The following is a 24,147-nucleotide window of genomic DNA, read 5'->3' on the forward strand; positions in this document are numbered from 1 at the left end:
CAATAAGCTGATTGGGTCTCAGTGACGCTGAAACCAGAGCTGATTGGTTTATACCCAGCAGTTTAAAGATGAAGTGAAGCTCCTCCTCTACCGTGGAGCCAGGAAAGAGAGGACGACCCGTCACCATCTCATAAAAGATACAACCAACACCCCTGCAGAAAGGTCAGAGGTCACACAGAGTCACAGTCTTCCTGAGCCCACAATACCGCCTCCTGACTAAACAGAACCTCACGCTAGAACCGTTCTAAGTAGCCTGGTGGATAGAAAGGTTCAAAACAAAGAGTTTTAGATCCACCCATGTTCTTATCCTTGCAGAGTAACAAGGGTTCTACTTCCTGTGTCTAGCTATAACTGGACCAGAGGCAGGGTCCACCGAGGACAGGCGTCCATCACAGAGAGAAACAGAACCACCATGGAGACAAAGACTTAATAATAAAAACAGCTTCTGAAGACCAGTTAACCTAATAGTGGGTCTGTCTCAATTCAGGGCTGCACCTTCGAAGGACGTACCGTATTTTTCACTTAAAATCCTTACATTTTCTCAAAAATTGATGGTGCTCCTTATCTATGATCTCCGTTGAGCTTAATGAATGATTTTATGTGGTACAATGTTCTCTTAAATTTGTTAAAGTGTGTGAGTACGACTTTGGTTAGCAACGAGGCCGCTCTGCTCAGTGGCTATTTGGAGCATTACGGTACACTGTGTCACACACTGAACTATATAATACACTGGAGTGCTGATTTTCCTGAAAAACTGAAGTCACTGGCCGCCATCTTGCTCCTCCCTACTCTCACAGAATCCCATAGAATTTGGTTGCAACAACAAGCAGTTTTCTGGCTAAGTGAAAACGTTTCACAGGTAATTCAACAGTCAGTGGATGTACTAACACTATCAACTACTAGGAAATTAGGTGCTGAAATATTTTACATGTTATTCATATTAAATAAATATACATGTATATATAACTATGTGTATATGTATATATGTATACATATATGTAAATATATGTTTTTGTGTATTGTTATTTATATATTTATAAATGTATATATATATATATATATATATATATATATATATATATATATATATATATATATATATATATTTAAATGAAATGCAAAATATTTCAGCACATGGCTTTCTCAGTACGTGATAGTTTTAGAACATAACATAAAAGTATATGGCATTTGACATTTTAAACGTTTTAAGTCCCCCCTGAACATGAGAAATCCTCGTTATTCGATGCTGTAGCGCACATATTCCCTAATTACTGGGGGAAAATAGGGAGTACCAATATGGCGGCTGGACGCTTCAAAGCGACTCGTGCTAACAGCGGCTATTAGCACTACAGTGTATAATAGAGATCAGTGGTGTCACTATCTTATAGGACCCCTCAGCTATCTACACCGTCTGACTGTAATGTCTAAACTAGAAGAGCATTCATGTAAAGGTCCCCACATACTCGGGCGTACTGGTACGTGTCGGACTATAAACTTATCGGTAATAAGTCTTTACATCGAACTGTTTTATGTGACACGGAGCTTGATTCACTGAGCTGCTCCAATCAGGACGCAGCATCAATCCCTCTCTGTTCTCATTGGCAGCTGCTGGAAAAGGAACGGCTCTAGGTGCTCAGCTAGCTAATCACACATTTTACCCTCCGTTCCGCCGCTTCATCCCACTGCCAGAAATTGTGGGAATTGTAGGAATTTACCACAAGAAATGTAGGCAACAGAAGACTCCACTATGAAGGTAAAATGTCTGGAGAGTCAGCGCAAAGTCCACAAGAGTATGTGGGAGCCCTCACCCGGAGTACGCGCTAGCAACAATAAAGCTAGTAAGTTAATTCAATATAAAAGCTCTGTTTATTTTGGCCTTATGTCAGAAACAGGGCATACACCGTACGAGTTTTTGCCCTTTACTTTTTGGATCGGGCCGAGTTTCATCTTGATCGTGCGTCCTGTAGTATCCAGGGAGTAACGAGGAGCGATCAGCCTCTCACGACCAACTCCCCATCAGGAATCGGACTGTCGGTTGAAAATCAAACATGTTTGAAATTCAGTCGGCCCTCGTGAGCGCCTCCTGTTGTTGAAGCGGAGTTACGACCGTCTATAAGCCGATTTCCCCCGACCTCACCCACTGAGCATGTGCAAACAAGCAGATTCTTCTTCTTCTGATGAAAACGTAGGAGCAGAGAGAATCATGACGGCGGTACGTGTGACATGGAGTCAAACTACGGAGCAGCAACTCGTAGAATTACCAAAGCAGAACGTTTGGTTCTAGTGAGCCTCATGTTTAACAGAGAGCAACGACACTTCCGCCTTTTTCTTCTTCTACTGTTGACGTTTGGCTTCCAGGTAGACGAGTCTGAGTAGCGCCATCTCTCTGATGCAGACCCTGATTTGAGACAGAACCGTTGTCTTTGGACTGTGGGAGGAAGCTGGAGTACCCAGAGAGAACCCAGACATGCACAGGGAGAACATGCATGCTTGCAGAAAGACCCCGACCCAAATTAGAACCCAGAACTTTGTAGCTGCAAGGCGGTCCACTCTGAGGACCCGGACCGGTATCAACCATTCTTGGGTGACACCGGTCCGGGTCCCTGGTGGTGTTCTACAGAACAGTACCACATGTCGATGTGGGTGGAGTAGTCTGTGCTGCCCAGCAGGATGTCCGGCGGTCGGTACCACAGCGTCACCACCTCGTTGGAGTACGTCTTTGTTGGGATGGACTTGGCTCTGGCCAAACCTGAAGAACATCAAGAGTCCAAGTCAGACTGACCGAACCAGAACCTTAGAACCTGGAGCTGACAGCAGAGAGCCGGGTTCCCCTCAGCCAGAACTCAGAGTCAACCTGAAACTCAGAACTCACCAAAATCTGCCAGTTTGAGCTCCCCTCGCTCATTGATCAGCAGGTTCTGGGGCTTCAGGTCTCGGTGGAGAACCTTCCTCTGATGACAGTAGGACAAACCTCTGAGCAGCTGGAAGAGAAACAGCTGAGACACAAAGACCAGAGGAGTAAACCGGGACCAGGAGACATGGTTAGACCGTCCATTTGTCCACGCTGTCCCACGTTAGGCGTTCTCACCTTGACGTTGTGAACATGGATGATGTTTCCACAGTCGTCCAGATATTGTTTCAGATCTTTGTCCTGAAATGAGAAGATTCTGGTAATTATCAGTAATGGTAACAGCTCCACAGATCCGGGACCCGCCGGTAGCCTGCCCACGTCTCACCAGGTACTCGAAGACCAGCGTGAGGGATTTCTGAGTGTGGATGATGTCATGAAGCGTGACGATGTTGGCGTGTTTCAGATCCTTCAGCAGAGACACTGCGGAGGACAGAACACGTCAACACGGACTCTCTGCTGGATCACAGCTGAGGGACCTGCGGTACCTTCTCTGATGGCGGTACACGGAGCTCCTTCTTCGTGCTCCAGACGGATTTCCTTCAGAGCAACAAGGTTCTCCGTCAGTTTACTGCGGCCTTTATACACGGTTGCATAGGTTCCCTACGGACAGACGGGAACCGTCATAATCAGGACCAGACGGTTCATAAACATCTGAATGTCAGAGACCAGCAGCCGGGAGCTCACCTCTCCCAGTTTGTCCAGTTTGACGTACGTCTCCAGTTTCCCGAACCCGATCTCCGACTGCAGACAGAAAGCAACGACCCTGAGCTTCACGGACAACCGACTCGACATCCTGCGAGCCGAAGAAAGAAGACGTACCAGAGAAACTCTGCGGAGCCTCCTGCTGATTGGCTGCTCAAACAGAGCTGGGCCAATCACACTGAACTTCTCCAGGTAGTCATCAGGAAGACGGATGTCTGCCGGTAACGACAGACGTTTGTTGATGTCCTGAAAGACGTAAAGACACTCAGTCCAACTTTGTTAAAGCGGCCATGAAACGTGGTGTGTGATAAACAGCTGCTGAATAAAACATCTGAAGATCACATTTTATTTATTTCCTAAATAAAAAGAGAGGAGGTGACAGACTTGCTTTAGAGCGAGTAGGAGATCTGTAGTTAAAAATCTCCGTTTTGCTCTCCTTGCAAGTTTGAAAACTTTTCTGTTGTCTCTCCTTGTGTTTGTTTAATGAATGTTTTAGGTTGGATCTGACTGTGTTGCTGCTGTTACCTCAGTTGAGATCTTCTTGTTCCTCAGTCGGACTCGAACTGGACTCTGAACATCATCTGAAGATGAAGGTGCATCACTTTCTCCATCCGAGTTCATCTTGACATCTTCATGAACAATTTCTGAAACCACACACAGATATTTAGACACATTAACACACCCTGAAGCAGCGATTAGTAAAACATTAACATGAAGACTGCAGGTCTGCTGGTGGTTCCTAGAGTCTCTAAAAGTAGAATGGGAGGCAGATCCTTTAGCTATCAGGCTCCTCTCCTGTGGAACCAACTCCCAGTTTTGGTCCGTGAGGCAGACATCCTGTCTACTTTTAAGACTAATCCTAAAACTTTCCTTTGTTACAAAGCTTCTAGTCAGAGTGGCTCATGTTACCCTGAGCTACCTCTATAGTTATGCTGCTATAGGCTTAGGCTGCTGGAGGACATCAGGGTCTATTTCTCTCTCTCTGCTGAGTTCTCCTACTGCTCTCCAATCTGCATTGTTTGTTGTTATTTCATCTTTTAACTTTTTGTTCTCTGTCATTTTTCTCTTCATAGAAGGTACACCTGGTCTGGCGTTCTGTTAGCTGTGACATCATCAGGGGAGGCAGATCATCCTCTATTACCATCTAACATAGAAAGTACTCCTGGGTCAATGTGAGCTTCTGTGCTTTCTGTGTCTCTGTTCTGTCTTCTCTAACATAGAAAGTACTCCTGGGTCAATGTGAGCTTCTGAGCTTTCTGTGTCTCTGCTCTGTCTTCTCTAAGCCCCAGTGGGTGGAGGCAGATGAGCGTTCACACTGAGCCTGGTTCTGGTTCTGCTGGAGGTTCTCCTCCCTGTTAAAGGGGAGTTTTCCTCTCCACTGTCGCTTCATGCATGCTCAGTATGAGGGATTGCTGCAAAGCCATCAACAATGCAGACGACTGTCCACTGTGGCTCTACGCTCTTTCAGGAGGAGTGAATGCTGCTTGGAGAGACTTGATGCAACCTGCTGGGTTTCCTTAGAGAGGAAACTTTCTCACCAACCTGGAGGATCTGATGGAGTCTGACTTTGGAAAGAGACTTGATGATGATGTGATGTGGATTGGAGCTATAGAAATAAAATTTTGTTGAACTTATTATCTGCTCAAAACCAGAACTGTGAGAATTCTGCTCAGGTGGTTCTGATTCAAGCCAGATCTGTCTGTGGAAGTGTGCCACCTGTGCAGAACCTGTTTAGTCCACGTTTGCATTGTTAGTACCCAGTCTGGTGGCGCGGTTCAGGTAGGAGCTGAGGCTGCGTCCGAGACCGCGAGGTTTCCTCATGGAGCCGCCGTACGACTGCAGCAACGAGTGGACAGAAGATGATGAGGCTCGGACCTTCAGAGCCGCTGAGGAGCGAAGAGACGGCACCTCTGGAAGGTGAAGGAGGGATGAAGATGGAGGAGGAGGGAGAAAGGTGTTAAAAAGCTGAGACTGAAAGCTCCACGATGATAGAGTCTGATCCAGATATCAGACGTCAGTGATTATGAAGCTTAAACGGGAATTTAAGGAGAACATCTGATGAAAAGTAAAGCCCTTAATAATCAAGCTCCATCATATATCAGAGCTCTGATTACCCCGTATGTTCCTAACAGAGCACTTCGCTCTCAGACTGCAGGTCTGCTGCTGGTTCCTAGAGTCTCTAAAAGTAGAATGGGAGGTTCTGAATCAGTCAAGAAGTCCCTCATTCAGCCAAGGAGAGAGAAACTTACCTGAATCGCTGTGTGATGTCACTTCCTGAGTACTGGTTTCATTCAGCGCTCTGTCTCCGCCCCCGGCCCCGCCCCTTCTTAAAGTGACAGACAGCTGCCGCTTCAGCTTCCTGATCCTCTCCATAAGGGGGGGTCTGGGCGGCAGGGGGGGGCGTGACGCTGACGGGGGCGGAGCCGTCAGCCTGGAGACAACACCTGGAGAGGTAAAGACGTCGTTAAACCCCAGCGAGCATCTGGACTCCCAGCCCCACCTGACTCCACAGTGACCCCCACCCAGACCAAACCAGGGCCGGATCCCAGGGTTAGGAAGTTTCCGATCAAACAAATAATAACATAAAAAAAGCAGTTTTTGAATGAGGATTTCATTTGTTAAGCGTAAAATCAATTCAACCCTCTGATTAAATCCTTAATTTACAGATTAACCACATTTTTGACTGAATAACAGCAACAACACCCAGGACTGAGTATCGCTGACAGATCTGCAAAATCAATCAATCAGCTAAACAGAACCCAACACACAATATGAGGTAGGTTAAAATATCTCAAAAAGCAACATCAGGCTCCAAACGAAATTCACAAACGTTTTTGATATATTTCGTTCTTAAAAAGGTTACCACGTCCATTTCTAAGGATTTGCCCGCCATGAGAGGGTTCCAAGGGTTAAGCGGGTTCTGCATCAAGAACAACAATAAAATAAGAAAATGCCTTTCCACTACATGGCTTTAAAAGCCTGTCTAAAAAGATAAATCTCAAGCTTAGACGTACAGATTCTCTGGTCAGAAGTTAAACAAAGATCTAAAGGAGGTTGTTCCAAAGTGGGGGTGCTGCCACTGAAAAGGTAATTAAGGCCATTAAGGCTTTAACCTTCATTCTTGGGACATCTAACAATCTTTGATGACCTCAAAGATCTGCCATGTACAGGAAAACTTAAAAGTTCAGATAAATAGGGTGTGGCTATACATTTAACGCTTTAAAAACTAACATTAAGATTTTAAAATCAATTGTAAAATGAACAGGGAGCCAGTGTCTAGAGGTGTCGGTTAAAAGACGTGCCGCTGCATTCTGAACAAGCTGAAGTCTTCTTAGTGAAGAACGATGGACACCGATATAAAGTCCATTAAAGTAATGAAGTCTAGAACTGACCAATGCATGAATGGCCTCTAACTCCCTGTGATTTACATAAGATTTAACTTTAGTCAGCAAATGCAGATGATAAAGGCTAGACGTGACTGCAGACTTAATTTGTTTAACAAAGTTAAACTCAGATTTTTAACTGTTTTATTTACCTTAAAAGGCAAAGCACTGATTTCTGCGGTAGCAATATCACCAAATAAAATATATTCAGTCTTTTGAAGATTTAAGAACAAAACATTTCTTCCCAGCCGCTGTTTAACAGCAGTTATACAGAGTTATACAGTCTATAAAAGATAAAACCACGTTAATCATACTTGGTTCTGGGTGTCGTCTGAGAAACTAACTTTTCCAAACTGTAATGAACCAAAACGCTGCACATGTGATTAACTTGCTCCCTTAACAGCATTTATCAAGGAAAACAGAGTTCCACACGTTCCACTATCAGAACCCGTTAAAGGGAAAAGGACAGTTTGTGATTGGACCGTGGTCCCATAGCCTCAAAGAACTGTTCATTTGGTTCAGGAAAGTGAATCATTTCTTTCTCATGGTCTGTTTCCAGAAGCTGACGTCACTTCACCCCACTGCTGCCAGGTTCCTTCTGAACTGTGACTAAATATGATGTCTGACTCATCAAAGGGAGTGAACCGGTCATCGTGACCCGGAATCAGACTACAGACCCGGTCAGAAACAGTTCCCTCTAAGGCAGGAAGTAGTTCAGGGCGTCAGACCTGTGTTTGAAGAGTCCAGGGCAAGCCTGATGAGATTCATCCTAGATTTACAAAGCCTGACTTCAGCTAGAGTTTAATCACCGGTTCCTCTGGATGCATTCTGATGATCTGTAAATCATCTCTGAGCGCAGATATAACCTCCACTAATGGCAGCATGTATGGCGCCTGGTGGTTCTCCACAGAAGAGTCTGTTGATCATGACAGAGAAAGTTTTATCTGTCAGATAATGCTAAGGTCCAATAGAACCAGAACCACAGGGAGCTTATCTTCTACAGATATCATGTTTTTTCACTAAGGACGTCTCTGTGCTGAGCCTCGATCTGAAACCCGGTTTAATTTTTTATTTTCAAAAATAACATTTAATTCTAAGAATGCCTGAGAATGTTCTTTAAAAATCATTGTTCTAAAATAAATGAGACAGGGTCTAAAATTAGGCAGAACTGAGCCGTCTCTGGCAGCATGGCCTCTGGAGTGTTGGCCTAGTGGTCAGAGCAGCACCTTACCCTCTGAGAAGGTTCGATCCCTGTGTACTGCCCTGTGTGCCCATGAGCAAGACGGCTGCTTTAACAGCTGCTCCCTGAGGGGAACTGAGGTTAAACGCAGAATTCTAATTTTATGGGAATGAACACATTTGTTTCTCTCTCTTTGAGCAGAAACCTTCATAACAGGTCTGGGTCTGTGGTGCTGCGGTCGGTACCGATACCGATACCGGTACCTGTACCTGAGGCCATCATACACGATCCTGACAGAACCCAGGTCCGTTATTAAAACGAGCCAATCAATCAGCAGCATTCAGGCTGACGTCACAGATCAATTAACTACCTCAGGAGTCCAGAGTGAACAGAACCTGTCAGAGGACTGGGTTGGTCCGGACCGGTACCCCGGTCCAACAGGACTGACAGTACATGATTGTGTTCTGATCCGGTTCTAGTAAAGTTCTGATCTGGTTCTGGGTGAAGATTTAGATCAGTGCGTCTGATTGGTGCCGACAGAGGAGGCTGCAGGTTCCAGAACCGAACCGAACCCTGGCTGTTTCTGCTGCTCACGGCTAGCCTGCTGCGCGGCTCCGTCTACCTCCTGAACACCTGCAGCAGGCTCCGTGTTCTTCCTGAGCTCCGGCAGGGTTCGGTACCGGGTACCGGGCAGGTGGGGGGGGGCATGCGGTCTGCTGCTCACACTGAGAGCCGGTACCTACGGTCAGAGGCGGGACCGGTGCGGCCCGGGTTCTCCGTGGCTCGGTTCAGTCTGAAGGAGGTTCGGGTCGCTTCGTCTCCCAGTAATCCGCCGCCATGTTGCGCCGACACCGCGTGATGACGTCACACGACCCCGCCCCCTTCGTGAGGGATGAAGATGATCTTGGATGAAGGTCTGAGTGATGCTGAGGAGGAACCGAGACCATTTTTAGATGATCTTTTATCCAGGTTGTGAAGAACCGAAGGACTCTGATGGACCGGTTCTGGTTCTGGTTCTGTGAGATGTTCCTCCTGAAGGTCAGAAGGTATCATGGAACCATTTTTACCTCCTTCATGTGACTCAACTTTTAACTTTACTTGGAAAATAAACTCACTAAGTCCAATAAAACCAAAAAACAATTAACCCAAACCCTGGAGAACTGATAGAACCAAACAGAACCAGAAGCAACTCCTGGAAATCAGAACAGAAACAGCAGCAGCAGATTATCATTAAACTACCAACATTTCCTGTTATAATCTGATTATTTACAGACAAACGAGCATTTTTTAGTCCTTAAAAACCTAAAAATAACAAACAATCCCAGAACCTTGTTCTCCGTTTCCTGCATCAGAACCAAAGTGCTTCACAGTAAAATACTACTTAGAATATTTAAAAACTGAAATGTGACTGATTAAATGTGGTGTCATTTACATTTTTTATGTTACAGCAGCCCATTCTTTAAAAATAAAGTTTTAATTGCTACGTTAAAGCATCAGTAGAGTCCAGTGGTCGCTGGTGATGGTTCATCCCAGTCTGGGTCCAACAGCTTGGAAAGTTCTGTCTCCTCTGGTTCTAAAGCGAGTTTAGGAACCAGCAGTGGAAATATTCACCAGAACTATTTCTCAATTAAAACATGTAGTTTAGACCAAATGGCTTTTATTAAATTATAATCATCTTTCTAAACACTGGATTCTTCAGACGGTCATTCTTCGCTGTTTTTATGTCCACTGCTGTAAATCTAGAAACAACATGGACGCCTCCATCATTAATGATTTTACACCAGTTCTAGAGACGCCTGTTTTAAACAAACTTCAACAGCATCCCCAGAAAAACACCAATCACAGCACAGAACCTGCACCACAACAGACTTTTTATCACTTCAGATGTAATATGGATCAGAACAAATGTTCCATACATCACTGGACCTTAGAGCAGATTTTTCATTCGGTCGACCACATCATCCCAGACAGACTGGACTTTCTAGAACCTGCAGTGGTTCGTATCTTTGTGGAAACTTCATAAGAATGCTATGATCTAATCTACGGTGTTCCTCAAGGCTCAGTTTTAGGCCCTAATCTTTTCAACCTTCATGCGCTGCTGTTGGCTGATTGCATCAGGAAACAGCATTTATGTCCATGGCTACGCTGATTGACCCTCTGATGCACTTTTCAACTGTATGCAGCAGGCAGAGAACTTCCTTCTTCTAGTTTTTAGTCTTTGTTCAAATAGCACAAAATTTTATTTATATAGCTTCAATTCACAACAAGTCATCTCAGGGCTCTTCACAATGTCAACGTAATCGAATCATACAGGCAGCTTGTTAAACTCTTTCTAAGGAAACCCGTCCTCGCTCTTCCTGGATGAGCTTGGAGCCACAGTGGAGAGTTGCTGGCATTGAGTTGTTGCCTTTGCAGCAATCCCTCATAGCGAGCATGCATGTAGGGAATTCTGCAAATCAGGTCAAAAACCTGGAGGTCAAAATTGACTCAAAATTAAAGGAACACATAACAATGATAGCTACTGGTTAAAATCAGAACACATAATGCCTTTCATGGAGACCATCCATTTATCTAACAGCCCTGCTGCTGTGAAACTCCACTGAATGTTTAGTTCTACAGGACGGGTCTATGCTGCTGTATTCTGTTCTACTTCACTTCTCTTAATGGCTTCCATGTTTACAGGCTGCTGCTCTTTTGCTAAAATATCAAATGCTGCGCTCTGTTTTAGGAACCCTGGGAACTCTGATATGATTGGATCAGGAACCAGGAAGTAAACACGAGCTGTACTCTCAACTGAAGTAGTTCCTGACCGTACCTCTGGGCCTGAAAGGAGGAAAATGTCATTATTATCAGACATTATTGATGGAGAGGAACGATTGTTTCTAGGGAACGTTACTTCCATCCTGGGTTACAAATGAGAACCATTGTACAGTAAATAGTTTAGTTATTGCTCCTTTAAGTTTCACAAACCACATAAAACTAAATATATTATTAGAGTGCAGGTGTGAAAACTGCCCCCATGCATTCTGGGATTCAGACGTAAACCGGACCGAGCTGAACTCTGTGGGCCTTCAGTTAGTTTTATCATCTCTAGATTTCTGACAACTCCATATTTTATCAGACAAAATGAAAGTCCGTTCAACTTTATTTATACAAAAGAATTAAGAGTCAACAGATGTTTGGCAGTAGGAGGAGCTCCGCGGTAGCTCCGCCCCTTCCTGTTCTGACATCATGTGTGGTTAGAGAACAGGAAGTATTAAAGTCTGTTCCTGTGTTTATTGTCCCCATAGAAACAAGTTTCTGAGCTTTACTCTGATTGGTTGGAGTTGAAAATCTTAGCCAACAGTGAGACGTTTGATTGGCTCTCCAGCTGCAGGAGGTGGGCTTTATCCAGGCGCTTCTGGGTAACGGGGTCTTTCTTCTTCTTTTTCTGGATCTCCTCCTCTGTCTGGCGCTGCGTGAAGTCCCACGTCTTATCCTCCCCCTGTGGACGACAGAACAGCTCACCTGTCTGTTTCTCAGGAGTTCACCTGTCTGTCTCTCAGATGAACTTACTTGCTGCCCGTCTCTCTGCCTCTTCTTCCTCAGCTGGTCCAGGCGGGCGCTCTTCTCCACGTTGTTCAGGTAGAAGTTGGTCTCCCTCTTGGCCTGAGACACTTCAGTCCGGAGTCTCTGCTGCAGCACCATCTGTTCGTAGGCCAGCCGCTCGCTCAGGTGAGTCCACTGGAACCTGTGCAGGTACTTCACAGAGACACACACATGTTTTTCTGATCAGGTCAATGCAGGCAGGTCAGCTTTAGTTGGATCCAGGAAACACTTTCTTCTCCCAGTAGGTAAAAACGAGTTTGGAACCTTCTGCTCTGATCTGGGACACCGAGCAGTTAACAGCGGATTATTTAAACTTGCCAGAGAGTTCTGTTATCTGTTATCATCAACGCAGCATTCATCCAGCCGAGAGCTAATGCTAAGCTAGCCTAGAGGAACTCTGTTGCTTTGTTACCGACCAAATGAACAGTAATCCTGTGATCATTGCTGGGGACTTTAATCATGTTAATTTAAAGGCTGTGCTCCCCAGGTTCATAAATTCATTAAGTTCCCGACCAGAGACAATAATACATTAGATCAGGTTTACTGTAACATCCCAGGAGCAAACAAAGCTGCTGCAGCTCCTCACTTTTAGATCATCAGATCACATCTCTGTGGACCTGATCCCTGCCTACAAGCCCCTGACCTGCAGAACCAGAACAGAACCAGGTAGCAGTATTCGCGCTAGAGGTTCAACGCTTTAGCTCTAATAGGGATTCTTCGTGTTTTCACCAAGATTTAGCAAAAGATCAAATGGTGAAAACCTCATTGGTTGTAACACCTTCAGTGTGGTTTCTTCTTCTCTGTCTCCTTTTATCGCCTCAGCGAGCGCTCCTGTCACCCTGCTAACCAGGCCCAGCTCCAGGCCCCTGGCTTTATGAGACGGTACCTCTGCATGTGAAGTCTTCATGTAATAATGAGCCGATCGGCTGTAAAGTGACTTGTTGCTAGGCAGAAGAGAGAAGCGGCCGTACCTTGATGTTCCAGAGGTCAGAGAAGAATCTCTGGCGCTTCTTGGTGGCCATCGGCGTGTTGTGGAGCGACAGCGCCACTCGCTTTGCCACTCGCTTGTCTCTGAACTCCACCCACCCTTCAGTGAAGTCACACCTTCTCGTTCCGGACTTCTTCTTCCTCTTCCTCACATGGCGGTCTGCAGGATGAAGAGAGGTCAGAGAGCACCAGGACTTTCTGCAGCGACAGGCTTACAAATGACAGACGTAGAAGTTATGGACTAATCTCAGGTGTTTGAACTCAGGGACCCCGCGGCTAACGCTCCTGCTCTGTTTGCATTTCTCCTTTTCCTGCAGCTTCATGAGAAAACCCATGCAGCAGCTTTTAGTGAACATCTCTCTGGAGGTGAGGTCGTCCTACATTTAGTCTTAATTCTTGATGCCGCTTTAATTTGGACCTTCTAACCGCGCCAAGAAGAATCTTTCAACATGGTTTATCCTCACCACAAGCAGAAGGATGAGCAGCTACGTAGCAGCTAATGCTAAGCATTACGTGTTGTTCTGGTTTGTCTGCTTCTCTTGGTACCGGCCGGTCAGACTCACTACAGGAAGCTGGAAGAATAATAAGTCCACTAAGTGTGCATTTAGAAACCACTCTGACCGTCAGACAGCTTCTTTAAGCCCAGGATCCTCGGGACCGCGTCGCTGAGAGCGATTAAAGGAGGCAAAATATTCTACCAGCGATAACAGTTCAAACAACCCACAACCAGAGCACATAAATGTCCAGACCTCCTGGTCTTATTCTGGGTTTTAGTGGCAGATTTTTTTTTTTTTATTTAATCTTTATTTGACAGGAATAATGTAAACAGTGACAAAACAAAGCTTGTCACTGAAGTGCTGCATATAAAGTTTATAGCTAATGCTAATTTTCAACTCTTGTTCCTGGTTGGGCTTTTATGTAAAAATATAACTTATACACTACTTCAATTTAAAAACATGATCAAATTATAAAAGATGCACATCATACACAACTTTTACCTACTCTCAACAAATTAACTCAGTAGTTCAGGTGTTAAATGATTAATGTACTGGTGAATCAGACAATAGATTGCTAAAACTATTAAATCTCATAAACTTATATTTCTTAACAATGCTACAGTGATATTGGCTTTTTATCCATATTTTTATTGCCTTGTTGTACAGTGAGAAATGCGTTTGGCTGCAGTAGGAACAGCTGTCATGCACTATGATTTATGAGAAAACATCACAGCATGCGCGTACTGCAGCGCTGCCTGCTTTGGATTGTAGCTTCAGATTAACACTTGAGATTAGCTTGTATTGTTTTTGAAAATTTCTTTATATGCTTGTCAAATTTAAATTGAGGATCTAAAACTAATCCAAGATATTTCAATTCTGTAACTGGAAGAATTTCTTCATTTTGAAAATCAACATTAAATCTTCATTTTAATTCAGTTTTTTTGACAGAGAAGCACGTTGAGGCTGTTTTTCAAAGATTTAGAACCAACTGATGTTGGAAGAGCCTCAGCTGGATGTCAGACACACAGGTGGACGGTACACCTGCTCAGGTGACTTAGCGGCTACATAAAGAACCGCATAGAGCTGACACCTGAGCAGTGCAGAGGTAGGTCATTTAGAAAGAGACTAAACAACAAAGAGCCGAGGACAGAGCCTCGATCAGAGAGAAGCTAACAGAATATAGTCCTCAGCAGAATCTGTGTTTTACCTTCTGGCTGCAGGAAAATCCGCCCAACCTCTCCGTAGACCGACAGCAGGTTCCTCAGGTGTTTGGGGCGGAACCTCGGAGGAATGTGGCCCAGGTAGACGATACCTGGAACACACTTCCTGTCACCCTTCTTCTTCGGCTTGCCACCATCCTCCTCCTCTTCCTCATCATCAGGAGCTCTCTGAGTGGCTGCTTCCTCCTCCTCCTCTTCCTCCTCTGGTCTCGTCTCCCTCTGCTTCTCCTCTTCCTCCTCACTCTTCATCTCTGTGATCTAGAAGCAGAGAAACATGTGACCCGATGCATCCAATCAAATCAGCCGAATGTTATTTCAGTTCAGATGTTATTTCAGACGTTTTCATGTCTTAAAACATTTCTATGAACTTTGAGCCTCAGTTCTGATTCTTATAAATCAGATTAATAATAAACCTGTTAACTGAACTCTGGATTTGTCGCATACGTCCAGGAAACAGGAAATAAAATCCCTCCCATCAGTTTTCAATGAAGAACGTTCTCTGATCTTCAGGGGGAACCAACATGAATCCAGAGCAGCAGCAGGTTTCCAGTTGTTCCCTCAGAGGCTGCAGGTTTCTGTCGTGTTCTCAGGCCTTTCCATGCTGGGTCCACAGAGACATGAAATGCATCAGTTTAGGAATTAAAGAAATGTGTGGTTTGTGCTTCTGATCCAGTTTGGATCAGCTCGCTCTCCAAGAAGTTGCTCAACGGCTGCAAAAATGATGTAGACATGAAAACATCTGGTCAAGATTTGGAGTGAAACCCAGAGTGAACCAGGACTGATGAACTACTGCTGCATTTAACTCGCTACTTTCTCTGCAACATGGAAAGTACTCCTGGTCCAGTTTGTCTGCTGTGTTGTGGCAGATGAGCGTTCACACTGAGCCTGGTTCTGGTTCTGCTGGAGGTTCTCCTCCCTGTTAAAGGGGAGTTTTCCTCTCCACTGTCGCTTCATGCATGCTCAGTATGAGGGATTGCTGCAAAGCCATCAACAATGCAGACGACTGTCCACTGGAACACAGGTCCTCTTGCCTCCTCCTCCTGGTCTCCGTAGAGCCAGGGCAAAACCAACAGTCCTGTCTAGGCCATGTATGTTTATTAGAAGAATTTATAAACATCATTTCTAAAAAAAATATTCCACAGTATTTGTTCTGCTGATAAAGAACAATTATGAATTCAAACCAATATATTACAGAGTCTCAGTCTAAACAGAATATAGATTTAGTATACAAAGGTTTATAAGGGAGCATTTAACAGAACCAAAGAATCCAGCAGGAAATACTGAAAGTTCATGAGATTTAAGGAAAGAAGAAGAGTTTAAAAATAACATTTCTGTTTTCATTTCCTCCAAATTATAAAGAAGTACACCGTTGACTTTGAATTATAGCCATCTACTGATTTATCACACACATTTAATAATGAACCTAATAATTGTAATAATTGTACTTTGTAAAGTGCCTTGAGATAACATGTTTAATGAATTGGCGCTATATAAATAAAATTGAATTGAATAATTGTTACAAACATAATGAAGCTGAGTGGTTTATATGAATGTTTTTGCTGAACTATGATCACTGTTCTCTACGTTTGTCCTAAAATATGACTGTTAGGTTAACTGGCCTCTCTAAATTCTCCTTAGGTGTGAGTGTGTGCGTGAATGGTTGTTGTCTCTGTGTTGCCCTGCGACAGACAGTTAGCAGGATTTCATTGTTGACGATTTGGCATGATCTTGGATCGTTTGGTTCTTCGAAACTCATCCTGCACTTGTTGTCATAGCAACATGTGCGCCATCTTAAACCTGCTCCAGAGCAGGCTTATTTCATGTAAACAAGATTAGATCGCAGCTTTATAAGCGGAGGAGATAGGGAAGTCTGCCGTAGCCATGTCCGTTTTTACGACTGCAACCTGTTGCGGAAGGTGCAAGAATAATTTGCAGAGTTTTTAGAATTAATCGCGTATTGCGCAACAGACAGGATTCTTTAGCGCAGTGCGACAGTGTAATTGTAGAGAGATTTTTCTTGGTGGCTGTTATAAACAGACAAACACATCATTTAACAGTGGCTTTTAAAGAGGAAAAGTGGTGTTGGAGCCATAAATCTAAAATATTTAAGTTATTTGTATGATAGTTTGCTTTTTATTTTTATCATATTCAGTAAGAAGATTTGTTCGGGCCATTTTATTGTGAAGTTTAGTTTACTTTGAAAGGCTTGCGAGACGCTTGTCATGATTTGGGTTTTGTCTTGGTTCAGGTTATCCGTTTTATTAGTTAAGTTTCTGCTTTTGGGTTCTTTCTTGTTTTGGCTTTGTTTTTAGACGTGTCGTTCTGTTTAGATTAACTGTTATTTACCTATCACTTTATCAGCTCGGTTTGTTCTCCCCTCAGCAATCAGTCAGCTCCCTTGCCCTGATTAGTTCCACCTGCTCACTTGTAATTAGTCTTCACTCCTGTTCACCTGCTCACTCCCCTATATAGTCCTGCCACAAACCTCTGCAATCTGCCAAATCAATTCAAGCCACTTGGTGAGTCTTATCCAGCGTTGTATTTCTGATAGCCCTGTTTGATATCGACCCGATTGCCTTTTTGTTTCTGAGCCAGCCTGATCTCTGAACCTGATTTTCTTGCCCGGTATGATTGCTTACCTGTTTTTCTGACCTGGACCTGCCTTGGGATTTTGAGTTTTGCCTTAGCCTTGTCTGTACTTCTGCCTTTTTGTGTACCGGATTTTGGACTGCCTTTTTGACCATTGAGCCTTGCCTGTCCCTGATTATTAATAAATCCTGTTCTTTTGCTTAAAACCTCCCTTGTCTGGCTGAATACTGGGTCCTCTGTCTCTGATTCGTGACATTTTTATTTTTATCATATTCAGTAAGAAAATTTGTCCGGGCCATTTTATTGTGAAGTTTAGTTTACTTTGAAAGGCTTGCTTCCTGTCGAGCTGTATATTGTATTAGAAAAAACTATGGATGGATTATCTAGACACGGAGCAATACAGTTTTACCGTGTAAACTGTGGATGACTTGGAAAAGGAAGATTTTAATTTTTTATGAATAAAGATTTTTTTTTTTTTTGGTAAAATTCCCAGTTTGCACATGTCCTTTACTTCCAGTGTCTAAGGAATGACACTGAAATTTGGATCTCTTGACATAACAAGTGGCTTTTTAAAATAAAGTATAATAATTAAAGGCTACCATTTTGTAGAATATTCTTGTATTTCACTTTTACTTGTTCCCATGTTCTAGTGGGTCCCGTGGAGGCTCTGACATAAAAGAACAAAGTAAATATGAGATTATTAAAATGCAAAAATTCATACTGTAGAAAGTGATAGAAACATCTACCATGGACAGTATTTACGCATTTAATTTGCTGCTGCTTTTTGCCAGCCCTCTCTCCTGGCTTTAACAGATTTTGAGGTGTTTTAATTAATGACTCAAATTCATCATAAACTTCTTTTAAAAGCTCGTGTTCTGCTTGAGAGAAAAACTCTGGGCGTTCTTTGTTCATGCTGAACAGCCAATAGCAGCGCTGCTGATCAATGTTTCTACTATCGATACATTTCCCCTTTTAAACAAACGCATGAACGCGCAGTTATCTCAGATAACTCAATCCAGCCATACTAATCATAAACAACAGGTGTGTTGGAAGAACCCAGTTAGCCGGATCATGATTAGCCGGATGAAATCATCTTGGATGTATCATTTGATCTCGGATGTTTTAAGCAACGTACGAAGAACGGACCCCTGGTATACCGTATAACCCGCCTCTCGCCCATTGACAACTGGAGATAGACACAAGCCCCCCTCGCAACCCCACAGGGATATACGTGGTGGGAAATGGATGGATTATTATTATCCACTAACCTGATCAATCTGCCGTAGATCGATTCTGCGCCAACAATCCACTGAGGTTTCACGTGCAACTTCCGTCGCGTCCGACTGACGTCATTGAACAGAGCTTAATTTCCATATCCACAGACATATATATATATATATATATATATATACGTAGACACGTCATAGGGCGCAGGTTCGCACGTCAACGTCACCGCCATATTGTATGTGGCAGAAAAAAGTTGAGTTCTGTTATTGTGAACGTGGATCAGAGAAGATGCCTCATTCCTGTGCTGCAATAAATACACACACACACACACACACACATATATATTTGTGTGTGTATATATATATATATTTGTGTGTGTATGTGTTATAAATATAAGGATCAATTTGTTAAATCTAAACATTGTGGTCTTCATTATTTCATAAAACCGCGTCACATGTGAACCTTTAGGAACAGACTTTTTGGGTGAGTATTAAAGAGGTAAAATTAATAATATGAGGAAAAAAAGTCCTAGGTCAATAAAGTAAAAATAAACAAACAAACACAAAAGTGATAATGTTATGATAAAAACATCATATTATGAGAATTAAGGGGGAACATTTCCAGAATATTCAGTTTGCAGAATTATTTCACTCCTGGAGTAACCACTGAGCTATATTATACACTGGAGTGCTAATCACCGTCTGTTTGAACGAGTCGCTTTGAAGCCACCTGCCGCCATATTGGTACTCCCTATTTTCCCCCAGTAACTAGGGAATATGTGCGCTACAGCATCGAATAACAAGGATTTTCTCATGTTCAGGGGGGGCTTAAGACTTTTAAAATGTCAAATGCCATATAGTTTTATGTTATGTTCTAAAAATATCAAGTACTGAGAAAGTCATGTGCTGAAATATTTAGCATTTTATACATTTAAATATATATGTTTAACATTTATAAATATATAAATAACAATATACAAAAACATATATTTACATATGTGTATATATATATATATATATATATATATATACACATACTTATATATATATATATATATATATATATATATATATATATATATATAAGTATGTGTATATATATATATATATATATATATATATATATATATATATATTTAATATGAATATCATGTAAAATATTTCAGCACCTAATTTCCTAGTAGTTTATAGTATTAGTACATCCACTGATTGTAGAATTACCTGTGAAACGTTTTCACACAGCCAGAAAACTGCTTGTTGTTGCAACCAAATCCTGTGGGATTCTGTGAGAGTAGGGAGTAGCAAGATCAGCACTCCAGTGTATTATATAGCTCAGTGGGAGTAACAGGGCCAGGTTAGATTATGTTAAATATTTTTATTCTTTAAGAGAATAAATTCAGGAGAATGAAGTTAAAGGGATACGAAAATAAACTTGTAATATTACAAAAAAAAATACTACAAATACAAAGTATATTCAGCGTCTCTGATACTGTTTAAGTGACTGAGTAACTGCAGATTTGCCACATTTAAGATGGCGGACGCTCTGAGGCATCGCAGCATAGGCAGAACCACGCGTCTACTATTATGTCTATGTAGATATCCATAATAAAGGCACAGACATGAATACGTAGACGCCGCGTCGTCGGGTGAGAGGCGTGCCGACAGAGCGGCCATCTTAGGTCAGACCTAGCTGCGCTCAGAGAGAATACGCGTCAATTCAGGAAAATGTACTTTATGTTTTCAGACACTCTGAATCCGGTGAATTCTCACCCGATTTCCAGATAAATCAACTGACTGAAAACGTCACCCCTTTAGGGGCTACATGGGACCAATTGATTGAATTAAATTATTGTCTAACTTAATATATAATTTCGATTTTATATTGAAAGTAAGCAAACTTCCAGAGCTACGTCCGAGGATGCCCGATTTTTGCTCCGCTTATGGGTGCGCAAATAAAAGGACACTAGGACACTTGTTTTTTATTAAACAAACCATACATTGAAAAATATTGCAGTTACACAAAAGCATCCGAACCTTTCGTCCGTTGAAAGGCAGGTGACAGTCCGGATTTTGAATGCCCCACACGCATATTTGTCCTTCTTTTTCAGGCTTTATGCTAGGAAGCGGATTTTTTTTCCCCAACTTTGCCTGGCTCCATGCAGCAAAATGTCCAATCGCCTACTCGCTCGGATCTGGTTTTTACCTGGGATTAATACGCTGCGCTGCAGCTGTGTGACAGAAGCAGCGCTGTCAACTCTGCCTCTGTATGCTTTCTTTTTTTTTTCTACAGTCGCTGGTAAATTTCGTGAGTTGCGTTTTTTTAGCTTTATTTTTGAACGTGCAGTCGCATATTTGGGGTGTTTCTCCAGTAGAAGCACTTATCCTGACAGGACAGAATTCTATCGTAGGCTACATATAATAGTCATAATAGTCCTCGCGCTGTTGCTTTCTCCTGACACCGCGAGCCGGTTAATATCTGTCTGCATACAACGCCGTTATTATTACAAATTACATGTGGTCCCTAGGTAAAACTAATACCCTGCGATAGGGAATTTTTTACGTCGGGACGGAATGAAGGAGATGGAGGGAAAAAATGTAAGAACGCGAGTGTTCTCGTGAATTGAGAAACGGCCAATGTTTTAACCAGGTGCAGAAGCAATTTTAGCCATTAATATTCTCGCTGATTATTGAACTAATTTTCACGTTGTTGTTGTTTTTTTTATTTTAAAGCTATAGCAATCATAACAAACGGTTCAGTGCATTTAAATATTCTTAGTGTGGTTTAAAGTAATTAAATATTCTGACAGAATGTATGTATGCTGCAAAACACAGCCACTCATACACTTTAATAATTATTTGTTATTACTATATACAAAAACAGTTACAATATATATATATATATATATATATATATATATATATATATATATATATATATATTTATTATTATTATTATTATTATTATTTTTTTTTTCCGCTAATGTCTAACAAAGCTCTGATGCCTTCACAGAGCAGCTGCAAGATAGATAGATAGATAGATAGATAGATAGATAGATAGATAGATAGATAGATAGATAGATAGATAGATAGATAGATCATAAATCAAAGGGAAGCCCCGCATGGGATAACTTAAAACGGGATTTATTTAACAAAAATCATAACTGGTTGGAGAAGAGAGGGAAAGAGAGAAGTAGGTGGCAGAGAGAGAGAGAAAGAATGAGCTAAGCTCCTCCGAGCTGCTTCCAGCCGGGGTTGATCATCTGGTGCTTGGGCTGGAGCGGAGTTTGTGCTGTCAGGTGAGAAAGCTTGCTGCCGTCAGTCTGGCCAGCTGCCTCCACTTCCAATCAGCACCAATTAGAAGCTCTACACGGGGACTCAGAGAAAACTATATATATATATATATATATATATATATATATATATATATACACACACACACACACACACACACACACACACACACACACACACAGTTTTTCTCCCAAGCAGAACACGAGCTTTTAAAAGAAGTTTATGCCGAATTTGAGTCAATTAAAACGACAGGTAACACCTCAAAGTCTGCTAAAGCCAGGAGAGAGGGCCGGCAAACAGCAGCAGACAAATTAAATTGTAAATACTGTCCATGATAGATGTTTCTATCACTTTCGACAGTATGTATTTTTGCATTTTAATAATTTCATAAGTACTAAGTTCTTTTATGTCAGAGCCTCCATGGGAGCCACTAGAACATGTGGGAAAAAGTGAAGTACAAGAATATTCTACAAAATGATAGCTTTAATTATTATACTGTATTTTAAAAAGTAACTTCTTCCTCTTTTTTAAAAGCCACTGTTAAATTACGTGTTTGTCTGTTTTTAACAGCCACCAATAAGAAGGCTGAAAAAAATCGGGTTCTTTTTACTTTTACATGTTTAACCCTTTTTCTTTTTTCTTTTTTTTTTCACAAAATGACTCAAGGTGCCATCTGTTCCATATATTAACGGCATCTTCAACAAAAGAAAAAGTATTTTGTCCTGAAAAAAAAAATTAAGAGGAGAAATTGAACTCCACAACAAGAAAAAGAGAAAAATTGCACTAGAGATCGAGTTGCTTCAAAAGGACCTTCAGAGTAAATTCTAATAAACCATTTTACACATAGTAGTATTGCTGACTTTACATAACTATCTCTTACTGCAGGCAAAACATGACTTGCTGACTTTTCTTTATAAATAATTGTTTAAATAAAACGACAGGAACAAAGCATTATTTGTTTCGTCTTTTATTGAACATAAAATAAAATGGTGTTCCACAATTCTGTCCCTTCCTCTGCCACTAGGTGGTCCAAGTGCGCTGGCTAGACACAGACTTCCCTATCTCCTCTGCTACAATCTAATCCTGTTTACATGAAATAAACCTGAGAGCGAGCAGGTTTAAGCTGGCGCACATGTTGCTATGACAACAAGTCCGGGATGAGTTTCGAAGAACCAAACGATCCAAGATCATGCCAAATCGTCAACAATGAAATCCAGCTAACTGAGTTAGCGACGTACGAAGAACGGACCCCAAGAGCTTTAATGGAAGGTTATGCCGAATTTGAGTCATTAATTAAAACAACAGGGAACACCTCAAAGTCTGCTAAAGCCAGGAGAGAGGGCTGGCAGAAAGCAGCAGACAAATTAAGTGTAAATACTGTCCATGGTAGATGTTTCTATCACTTTCTACAGTATGAATTTTTGCATTTTAATAATTTCATAAGTACTTTGTTCTTTTATGTCCGAGCCTCCATGGCCACTAGAACATGGGGAAAAAAGTGAAGTACAAGAATATTCTACAAAATGATAGCCTTTACTTATTATACTGTATTTAAAAAAGCAACTTCTTCCTCTTTTTTAAAAGCCACTGTTAAATGATGTGTTTGTCTGTTTTTAACAGCCACCAATAAGAAGGCTGAAAAAAATTGGGTTCTTTTTACTTTTACATGTTTAACCCTTTTTCTTTTCTCTTTTTTTCCACAAAATGACTCAAGGTGCCATCTGTTCCCTATATTAACGGCATCTTCAACAAAAGAAAAAGTATTTTGTCCTGAAAAAAATACAAATTAAGAGGAGAAATTGAACTCCACAACGTGAAAAAGAGAAAAACTGCACTAGAGATCGAGTTGCTTCAAAAGGACGTTCAGAGTAAATTCTAATAGGGCTTGGCCGTCATGACATATTACTTTGTGTGGCCGCCATATTGAATGCCTCCACCGCCGCTACTCAGACTACTGCCTATGACTACCGCGTACTGTACTCCCTCTCTCAGCCGTGTTTTAATTTGATTAATTTTACCTTAACTTGATTTCAACCATGGTAAACCGATGCTGTATTGTGGGCTGTAACAGCGCAACACATGATCGCCATGGGAAAAACATAGAAAATTGGTTAACTTTCCACCGCTTTCCTGCCTGGAGGCGCAACCACGGAGTCGTCGGCTCGCTTGGATCGCGGCTTTATGACTACCGATCATAACTTTCCACAGTATCCCGATGTCAATGAGAGTGTGTTCCCTGCATTTTCATTCTGGTAAGTTAAAGATGCACGGTTTTATTTAATAGCCTACAGTTTCTTTCCTTCAGCCGCGACACCACATACAAGCACATAAATAATAAAACGGCAGCTGGAAAAGGCTCAAATACGTGAGAAACCCGGAGGGTTTAGGGAGGGCTGGCAGTTAATGTTACTAACTACACCTTTGAAACACATAGCAGCTAGTTAAAAGTACATTACATGCGTGAGTGGTTGTTAGCACTAACGGTTAGCAGGTGCCAGAGCCCATCTGAGCGCAGCTTACCTTTGTATGAATCACTGTGTTCCCACTGTTTACTGGCTTTATGATCTGCAGCT

General features: G+C 42.1%; 2 protein-coding genes across 3 annotated transcripts in view; both read right to left on the reverse strand.

Moving 5' to 3' along the window:
• The window catches only part of LOC105922826 (cyclin-dependent kinase 16-like), a 173,266-nt gene extending 164,208 nt beyond the window's left edge, over window positions 1-9,058 (reverse strand). For both annotated transcript variants that reach the window (XM_036143416.1, XM_036143413.1), the window contains exons 1-12: window positions 8,920-9,058; window positions 5,863-6,057; window positions 5,371-5,523; window positions 4,139-4,257; window positions 3,731-3,859; window positions 3,596-3,652; window positions 3,397-3,511; window positions 3,237-3,331; window positions 3,089-3,151; window positions 2,873-2,996; window positions 2,629-2,749; window positions 55-152 (exon numbers count right to left, since the gene is read on the reverse strand). In XM_036143416.1, coding sequence (XP_035999309.1) covers window positions 55-152; window positions 2,629-2,749; window positions 2,873-2,996; window positions 3,089-3,151; window positions 3,237-3,331; window positions 3,397-3,511; window positions 3,596-3,652; window positions 3,731-3,859; window positions 4,139-4,257; window positions 5,371-5,523; window positions 5,863-5,986 — 1,198 coding nt within the window. In that variant the 5' untranslated portion in view covers window positions 5,987-6,057; window positions 8,920-9,058. The remainder of the gene's footprint in view (window positions 1-54; window positions 153-2,628; window positions 2,750-2,872; window positions 2,997-3,088; window positions 3,152-3,236; window positions 3,332-3,396; window positions 3,512-3,595; window positions 3,653-3,730; window positions 3,860-4,138; window positions 4,258-5,370; window positions 5,524-5,862; window positions 6,058-8,919) is intronic.
• Window positions 9,059-11,483: 2,425 nt separating this feature from the next.
• Window positions 11,484-14,723, reverse strand: LOC105922825 (activator of basal transcription 1; the record flags this gene model as incomplete). The annotated part of the gene is made up of 4 exons (XM_012858750.3): window positions 11,484-11,660; window positions 11,732-11,917; window positions 12,736-12,911; window positions 14,456-14,723. Coding segments are annotated over 4 exons (807 nt in total), but the record flags the coding sequence as incomplete, so codon positions are not given.
• Window positions 14,724-24,147: the final 9,424 nt, after the last annotated feature.

Source organism: Fundulus heteroclitus, chromosome 1 (assembly GCF_011125445.2).
Source record: "Fundulus heteroclitus isolate FHET01 chromosome 1, MU-UCD_Fhet_4.1, whole genome shotgun sequence".
Taxonomy (NCBI): domain Eukaryota; kingdom Metazoa; phylum Chordata; class Actinopteri; order Cyprinodontiformes; family Fundulidae; genus Fundulus; species Fundulus heteroclitus.